General features: G+C 46.0%; 1 protein-coding gene across 1 annotated transcript in view; it reads left to right on the top strand.

The window, feature by feature from the left end:
* Nucleotides 1-1,488, top strand: part of KPNA6 (karyopherin subunit alpha 6) — an 87,672-nt gene extending 86,184 nt beyond the window's left edge. Inside the window, exon 16 of the mRNA XM_075336141.1 lies at nt 1-1,488. Within this exon, the coding sequence (XP_075192256.1) occupies nt 1-113 (113 nt within the window). The 3' untranslated portion in view covers nt 114-1,488.
* Nucleotides 1,489-9,511: the final 8,023 nt, after the last annotated feature.

The following is a 9,511-nucleotide window of genomic DNA, read 5'->3' as shown; positions in this document are numbered from 1 at the left end:
ATTACTTTGGAGTGGAGGAGGAAGACCCCCAGCTTGTCCCATCAGTGGATGAGTCTCAGCAACAGTATATTTTCCAACAAACAGAAGCCCCTATGGAGGGATTTCAGCTGTGAGCCAGAATCCTTAGGACAATTGGAGAATCCCATCTCCACTATTTTGCTAAGGTTGTGGAGAGGGATGGCTTGAAAGTCGAGCTATTTACGGTTTATTAGAAATGTTTCTGCCACTCCTCTTAACGCTTTGTTCATGCAGAGAAAGCTGTGGTTTAACCCCTTACCCAACCTTATGCTGCTTTTTGCGAGGTCTGTATGTAAAACACATACTCTCCTCTGCCTCTGAACGTTCTCTGCTTCATAAGGTTAAAATATATATTTTTCTTTTTGTTTTCAACTTAAATTGGACTTTCGGTATCGGAAACGCATTAGGGTTGAATGCGTGGAGTATCTGTTTCCTTTTGTGCAGTGGAAGAGGAGCAGAACCAATTGTACATCTATTTTTTTTTTCTTGTTACATGAAAAAATATATAGTGCTATTTAAAGTTATAAAAAAGAATAAATAAGTGAAATGGCTAAAGGCAGTGGATAGTGGTGATGAGGCTGAAGCAGTCATTTACACTAATTTTTTAGGTTTCTCAGCGGTAACAATGATATTTTTACTCATTGCTCCTGTGGACATTTTTATCAGGAGCGATTGCCAGATCTCAGACATTTATTCTCTCAACTTGAAGATGGGCACTTAGTATTGGCAACACAAGCTCCTGAGTGCCTTATAGCGTTACCTGCCTCTCCGAATAGCTTACGATCTAAAACGTCCTAACTTATGCTCCTGGAACGCATGTTGCATTTCAAGTGGATATGGAGGTTACAAGTTTGCAGCCTGCACCAATATTCTTGTAAAAGCAGAATAGTATTTTTGAGCATATGCACTTCCATAATATCAGTTGTTTGTGAATTGAGGTCTGCATTTTCAAGGATATTGTGTAAAGATTAACATTTTGCTACCCAAAGAGTGCACAGGGAACTTTTATATACTTTAAATACAGATGGCAAGTGCTACCTTATGGCAGCTTGAATAATCTACTAGTTCCACCGTGTGATGGGACAGTTTTGCAATTGTGCATCTGGTTTGCACTTTCATACCAGTATGACAAATTTTCTCCCATTTGTCTTTCATTTGTGACTGGCCTGTACTGGTGTGAAATGCAGAAAGAAATCTACCTACTTGAATTAAACTAATACTTAGTTGGCTTTTAGTTCTTTTCTTGTTATTTCAAATCTTTTTTCACCAGGTTACTCAACATCAACTTTCTATGGTTCCTAAGGCTATGTTCACACACTGCGTTTTTACCCGCTTTTTTTGTTTGCGTTTTTGCTGCAGAAATTTCTTGAGAAATTCTTGTAACCTTTCTGCAGACATTTCCCAGCAAAACCTATGGAAAAAAAATTAGCTGTCCGCACACTTCGTTTTTTTTCTTAAGAATTTTCTTTCGGCAGATTTTCTTAAGAAAAAGAATGAGCATGTCACTTTTCTGCAGCGAACTGTGTTATTCACTCCATTGACTGCAATGTAATCATGAAATCATGCAGGGAATAACGCAGGTAGCAAGTTATGTGCGTTTCATTGCGTTTTCCTGCGTTATTCCCGCGTTATTTCGCGTTTTTCGGGACCTAGTGTACATCACTGCCTTGCGAAGTGATGTGACTAGGAGAGGAAGAGAAAGTTCCTCCATTTTTAGTGGTGTAGGAAGTATACATATATAATGCACAGACACACAGAAATTTAATGTACATATAAAAAAAAAAAAGCGTGTGCTCCGCCGTGTTTTTACCGTCCAGCCGGGTAAGCACACAGTGGCGGCCCGGTATTCTCAGGCTGGGGAGGGCAAGGGCCATGGTTAATGCCCCCCCCTCCCGCTGCCCAGAATATCAGCCCGCCGCTGCCCCGAGAATGTTGCATCCATTATGTGACAGTCCTGGCGTGTCCCCGGCTCTTCCAGATTGCTGTGATGCGGTGGCAATCAGGGTAATAATGAGTTATCGGTAACCAATAGGTGCCACTAAGTCCAAGATTAGTAATGGCAGAGTGTTTATGACACACCATTACTAATCTGTAATTGACAGTAAAAACACACACACACACACACACACCCACACCTACCTCGATAAATTCCTTTATTTGGATTAAAAGACAAAAAGCCCCCTCTTTCTCCACTTTATTAACCCCCCGAACACAGCTCTGACGTAATCCACACCGATGTCCCGCGGCGCTCCAGCTCTGCTCCAGCCGCGTCTGACAGTTCTCCACGCAGCCTCGTTCAGTGAGCGACTGCTGAATGCAGCTCCTGAGCCATCTCTCCCTCTCTCCCTCCCTCCTCTCCTCTCCCTTCCCCTCTCTCCCTCCCTCCCTCCCCCTCCCTCTCTCTCTCTCTCTCTCTCTCTCTCTCTCTCTCTCTCTCTCTCTCTCTCTCTCTCTCTTCTCTCTCTCTCTCTCTCTCTCCATATATTATCTGTTAAAGTAGCTGTTAAAGCATTGAAAAACGCAGGGACCAAACCTGCAAAAAAAACGCACCAAAACACAGTACTAATGCATATGTTATTATCTGCGTTATTAATGCGTTATTTTAATGCAGGTGCGCTAATCATTCACTCAAGAAATTTCTTGAGAAATTTCTTAAGAAAAATCATTTTTCTAGGTGCGCACATAGCCTAAGAGCTAAGCCTTGTATACAAGACTTCTTACTTATGTAAACTGCATTTCCATACCTTCACTGTTTCCATTCTTAGGGGATCAAATCGCAGGTGACTTGTGAAATCGCAAGAATTTCAATCACATTGGAATCTTTTCCATAGTTGTTGGGTTTTTTTTTTTGTTTTTTTTCTCCTTTATGGAGGTCACAATAACTTGGGGCTGGTTTCACACCTCTCGGCTTTCATTATCCAATTACAGCAATGGTTCCCAATGGTTGGAAAATGGTTTATTTTCGTATCTTCATACCTGATTATGTGAAGCCAGCCTTATTGTGATTAAAGGTTGTCCCAGCTAGCTTAATTTAAAAATATTTTATGCTAAATGAGTCACTTACTTGGAACCTATCTACTAATTTGCTTTTTTATGGTTCCAGCCTGTGCCGTTGTTGACGTTGGAGGACTACTGGTATCCATTGAAAACATTAAGGGCTGGTTCACACTAAGCGACAGCGTCAACGAGGTCGCTGTTACGTCACCATTTTCTGTGACGTAACAGCGACCTTGTAAGTCGCTGTTATGATCGCTGCTTAGCTGTCAAACACAGCGACGCAGCAGCGATCATAACCGCGAGAGCAGGGAGCCGCGCACACTGCTTAGCGCTGGCTCCTTGCTCTCCTAGCTACAGTACACATCGGGTTAATTAACCCGATGTGTACTGCAGCTACATGTGCAGAGAGCAGGGAGCCGCGCACACTGCTTAGCGCTGGCTCCTTGCTCTCCTAGCTACAGTACACATCGGGTTAATTAACCCGATGTGTACTGCAGCTACATGTGCAGAGAGGCAGCACAGGCAGCGTGAGAGCTGCGGAGGCTGGTAACTAAGGTAAATATCGGGTAACCACCTTGGTTACCCGATGTTTACCCTGGTTACAGCTTACCGCAGCTGCCAGACGCCGGCTTCTGCTCCCTGCTCGCTTCATTTCGTCGCTCTCTCGCTGTCACACACAGCGATCTGTGTGTCACAGCGGGAGAGCGCCTTTGAAGAAAACGAACCAGGGCTGTGTGTAACGCGCAGCGATCTCGCAGCAGGGGCCAGATCGCTGCTCAGTGTCACACACAGCGAGATTGCTAATGAGGTCACTGTTGCGTCACCAAAACCGTGCCGTAGCAGCGATTTCGGTAGCGATCTCGCTATGTGTGAAGCACCCCTAAATGTCCATTTTTTCAGTGCATTGACATACCAAAAGTATCTTTTTAGTTTCCAGACACAACTTTAAAAGGAATCACGTTTTTTGCTTTCATATCTGTTTCTATCTTATGACAGTATTACATTCATGTAATTTTGCAATTTAAAGATTGCACTCAAAGTATAAAGCTGGGTTCACACATAGCGACAGCGACAACGACGTTGCTGTTACGTCACCATTTTCTGTGACGCAACCGCGACCTAGTAAGTCGCTGTTATGATCGCTGCTTAGCTGTCAAACACAGCAGACGCAGCAGCGAACATAATGACGCGTGTCGCAGTGGAAGCCATGCTGCACTTGGTAACTAAGGTAAATATCGGGTAACCATTACCCGATATTTACCTTGGTTACCAGCGTACACGCTTAGCGCTGGCTCCCTGCTCTCCTAGCCAGGGTACACATCGGGTTATTTACCCGATGTGTACTCCGGCTACGTGTGCAGGGAGCCAGCAGTGTGCTCTCACGCTGCCAGTGCCGGCTCCCTGCTCACGTAGCTGGAGTACACATCGGGTAATTAACCCAATGTGTACTCTGGCTAGGAGTGCAGGGAGCTGGCAGCACTGGCAGCGTGAGAGCGGCGGTGCTAGTAACTAATGTAAATATCGGGTAACCAAGGAAAGGGCTTCTTGGTTACCCGATATTTACCTTGGTTACAGCTTACCGCAGGCTGCCAGAAGCCGGCTCCTGCTCGCTTCAGTTCGTCGCTCTTTCGCTGTCACACCCAGCGATGTGTACTTCACAGCGGGAGAGCGACGAGCAAAAAATGAAGCAGGACATTCAGCAACGAGCGGCGACCTCACAGCAGGGGCCAGCTCGTTGCTAGATGTCACACACAGCGACCGCAACGGGACGTCGCTGCGACGTCACAGAAAATGGTGACGTAGCAGCGACGTCGTTGTCGCCGTCGCTATGTGTGACACCACCTTAAATGTAAGAAATCCAAAATCTATTCCAAAGCTCTCTGGATGTCTTCAGCCTGCTATAGTCAGTCATATTTACACTGTGGTTAAACTCAGCGGTTTATTGCCTTTGTTATATGGGACCTCCATGGTTCCAGACATGCTCAGATCTTTATGTTCAATCTTTTTTATTAAGTATTTTTTCATAATTACAATAAACATCATGAACAGATATTGAAAACATTTACAAATTTCCAACACAAAAATGTACTGAACTGTTTAGTTATGTCCTTATGTGTCCTAAGACACAACTCCCTCTGTCCATTCCAAACAATGCCCCCGTATCCCCATGGCCTTCTGTGCTGAGTTCATGCAATACAAGGAATGTAGCCACAAACGACTACATTTGGACTTCCTGGGTCACTAGGACAGTATATCTTAAGAAATATTATATTGTTCGTCACTTCCAGAGAGATTAAAGACTCCAACAAGATTATGGATAGGAATGAGTAAAGAGCAGCATGAAAGATACATATAAGAGAAAAGAGAAAGCAGGGGGGGGGCGAAGAGGGGGCGGGAGGGGGGGAGGGGAAGGGAATGAAAGTCACCTGGGGGACCCGTGACCAAGGGTCAAGCCGAAGCCCCTGTTCCTCCTTCCATATCTCTCCGCGCAAGCAGGTGTCCCTGTCCACCCATTTCCAGGTTTCTTAAAAAAGCTTATGGAAATCCGTGGAGTCATGGAAACTCATCCACTCACTCGGTTGTATAAAACTTAGCTCCATATCCAGAGAGGTCAGCCGACATTTCCTCCATTCTGTAGATATCGGTCATTTCCGAGTACCATTCTGTGATTGGAGGAATTGTGGTCGTTTTCCAATGTCTTGGAATTACCGAGTGGGCGGCTGTTATGCAGAATCTCAGGATGTCTTTCTTGTGGTAAGAGATTGACTGTGGCAAAATGGAAAGTAGGGCAATTTTAGGAGAACTCACCACCTGTCTCCCAGTTATGAGTCGGTAGTTGTCAAATACCTTAGTCCAAAAGGGTTTTATCAGCTGGCACTCCCACCAGATATGAATCATGGTGCCCTTCTCTTTGTTACACCTCCAACACACTTGGGAGACCTGTGGGAAGATCGCGTGAAGCTTTGACGGATATTGATACCATCGTGTTAATATTTTATAATTTTTCTCCTGGGCAGAGCATGCAATTGACATCTTGTGGCTGAATAAGAAACTTTTCGCCCACTCCTCCTGTGAGATGGTCTCCCCCAGATCCCGTTCCCAAGCCAGCTGGTAGTTTGTCTTATCAGCTCCCCCATGTCCGATGAGGACCTTATATATGAGGGAGATTGCATGATCCGGGGAGTCCCCCCTTCCGAACAGTTCCTCCAGTGGAGTAAGAGTTCTGCGGATCAGGCCCTCTGCCTCCCGTGTAGCGAGAAACGACCGCAGCTGTACGTATTCAAACCACTGCACTCCTCTCCCCATGGGCCGCAATCTGATATCCTGAAAGTCAGGCAGCTTACCATCCACGAGAATGTCTCCGACGCGGGTGTCCTCCACTGCCCTCCATCCGAGAAAAGCGCTCTTCCGATAACCAGGACGGAAAGAAGGGCAAGAAAAGAGAGGAGACAGGGGGCCTAGAGTGTTTGATGGGGCAAATTTGCCTGATACTGTGTGCCAAACTTTGAGGGTATCCCTTGTGTATTTCGGTGCCGAACCCATCATGGAATTGTCTGGTAGTGGTATCCAGGGGAGATGGCCCAGAGGGACTGGAATATCTGTCTGTTCTATCTGTACCCATTGTTTATGTTTGTTTTGGAAAGTCCAATCCAGCACACGGACCAGAGCTGAGGCCTGGAAGTATGTTTTAAAGTCAGGGAGTCCAGCTCCCCCCTTTTCCTTTAGGCGAGTCAAGGAGCGCAACCCAATCCGAGGCCTCCTCCCCCCCCACACAAAGCGCACCAAAGCTGAACGTAGGCTCTGAAAAAACCCACTTGGGGGTATTATAGGGACAGTTTGGTAAATGTATAAAAAACTGGGTAAAATGTCCATCTTAATCACGTTCATCCTACCAAACCACGATAGTCTCAATCCATTGTAGGATGTTAGATTTTTAATTGTTCGGTTTAGCAGGGTTAGGTAATTAAGCGTGTATAATTTAGATAAATCTGCCGGAATGTACACCCCCAAATACTGCACTGCCTCAGGTTTCCACTTGAACGGGAAATTGGAGGCGATCCGACTAACCTCTGATTGGGGTAACGAGATATTCAAGGCCTCCGATTTAGAAAAATTGACCCTAAAATTACTTAAGTGGCCAAATCGTTCAAGTTCCTTCATCAATGATGGTAGGGAAGTGTGGGGTTGACTGACATATAATAATAAATCGTCTGCGTACAATGCCGCTTTATGATGGACTGAACCACATCTAATCCCCTGGATATCCTCATTTTTCCTAATGGCATTCGCCAAATGTTCCATAACAATTACATATAACAAAGGGGACAAACGGCACCCCTGTCTGGTCCCGTTCTGTATGGCAAAAGAGGAGGACAACATACCATTGATCCGGACCCGGGCAGTCGGACCAGAGTATAGCGCAAAGATTTTTTGTAGGAACTTGGGACCCAATCCCAGTTGATCTAGGGCTGCTCTCATGAATCCCCAGTGGACCCGGTCAAAGGCCTTTTCTGCATCGATGGACAATAAGCCCATGGGGATTGATTCAAGCTTGGCCTTCGCTACCAGAAGTCCAGTCTTGATGGTATTATCCCTGGCTTCACGGCCTTTGACAAAGCCCACCTGATCTGTATGTATACTCGGGGGCAGCAAGGGCGCCAATCTGTCCGCCAGTATCTTAGAGAAAAGTTTGATGTCAATGTTCAACAAAGATATGGGTCGATAATTTGCAGCATGTGCTAGGTCCTTCCCGGGCTTGGGGATTACACTAATGTGTGCCTCTAGGGACTGAGGAACGAATCCAACCTCTCCATCCAAGGAGTTAAACGTTCTGGCCATAATTGGGGCCAACTGTGCTCCGAACAGCTTATAAAAAGCAGGGGTGAATCCATCCGGTCCCGGGCATTTACCAGAGGGAGTGTGTCGAATAGCGGCACCAATCTCTATTTCTGAAATGTCCTCCTCCAAAGCCCCAGAAAGCAAGACATCCAGAGGGGGGAGGGCAGTATCTCCTACATATTTTCTTATTTTTTCCCCTAATTCCGTAGGGGCGAGGTCTGCGAACTGACCCTTAATGTTATATAACTTGTCATAGTATGATTTGAAGACTTCAAGGATCTCCCCTGGATCGTGTGTGTTCCCATCTCTCTGTGTCTTAATAAATGGGATGTATGAAATGGCAGCCCTGGGATGTAGCATGCGTGCCAGAGGACGTCCGCATTTATCTGCCGCCTCATAAAAGAATCGCTTCATACGTTCTTTCTGATACAAATACCTCCGGTCCAGAAGGTCCTTAAGCGCAGCTCGCTTTTGAATGAGGTCAGCCATATCCGTTGGGGCGAGCGTCTGCTTATGCCGAAGCTCCAATCGGTGAATCTGCTGCAATAAACCGTTTACCTCCTCTGTCCTTTCTTTTTTAAGTCTGGAGCCGTGCTTAATCAGCACTCCCCTCAGGACGCATTTCAATGTTTCCCACTGGACCGGAGGTGATGTTGGATCTCCTTTATGTACCTGGACGAAGGACTCTATTGTGTCCTGCAACTCTTTCTGGCATATGCTATCTTTGAGAAGATTGCTATTTAGCCTCCATGTCCATGGGCGCTGAGTGACAGGGGGGATCTGTAGGGACAAGTAAATTGGGGCATGATCGGACCAGAATATATCTCCAATTTTAGCTATCGGTTGCCAAGAAAGGGCTCGCTGTCCCACCAAAAAGAAGTCAATTCTAGAGTATGTATTATGTGGGGGGGAGAAGAAAGTATAGTCCTTACCCTGTGGATTCAGAATGCGCCAAATGTCTATCAGTTGGAGGGCATGAAGGTCCCGCCTCAAAGAACCCATCTCGCGATGCCGACCTGGGCCTCTTCCAGAGGAGGAGTCTACTGCTGGATTTAGGGTAAAATTAAAGTCCCCGCCAATAAGCAGCGTCCCCTCTGCGAAGTCCGCCAGTGTCTTCAGGAGAGATCTGCACATAGAGACCTGGTTATTGTTTGGAAGATACCAATTAGCAATGCTAAACACCATATTGAATACCCTCAATTTGAGGAACACGTATCTACCTTGGCTATCTATGCATGTATCAATGATCGTATGCGCAAGCTGTTTATGTATTGCTATAGAGACTCCCTTAGACTTAGCCTCTGGGTTAGTGCTGTGGTACCATACGGGGTAGAATCTATCTTTAAATGCTGGTATATTGCCGGTTTTGAAATGCGTCTCCTGCAACAGGAGAATTTGTGTCCCCTGTTTGTGCATGGAGTAAAGGACCTGCGAGCGCTTCTGTGGGATATTGAATCCCCTTACATTGAGTGAACATAATCTAAGGGCCTCCATCTTCCCGTCCATAGGTCCCCCAAGAAACAGGAAATTATTATTGTCAGAAAGGGGCGAGGGAGAGGGGGGGGGGGGAAGGGGAGGGGGGAGAGGTGATGTGCAGAAGGGAAGAGAGAAGAAGAGGTAGTACAACTACTAAGGAGAGTTAGCGATAGGACTAGTT

Source organism: Anomaloglossus baeobatrachus, chromosome 2 (genome assembly GCF_048569485.1).
Source record: "Anomaloglossus baeobatrachus isolate aAnoBae1 chromosome 2, aAnoBae1.hap1, whole genome shotgun sequence".
NCBI lineage: Eukaryota > Metazoa > Chordata > Amphibia > Anura > Aromobatidae > Anomaloglossus > Anomaloglossus baeobatrachus.
This window is presented reverse-complemented; position numbering and strand designations above follow the sequence as displayed.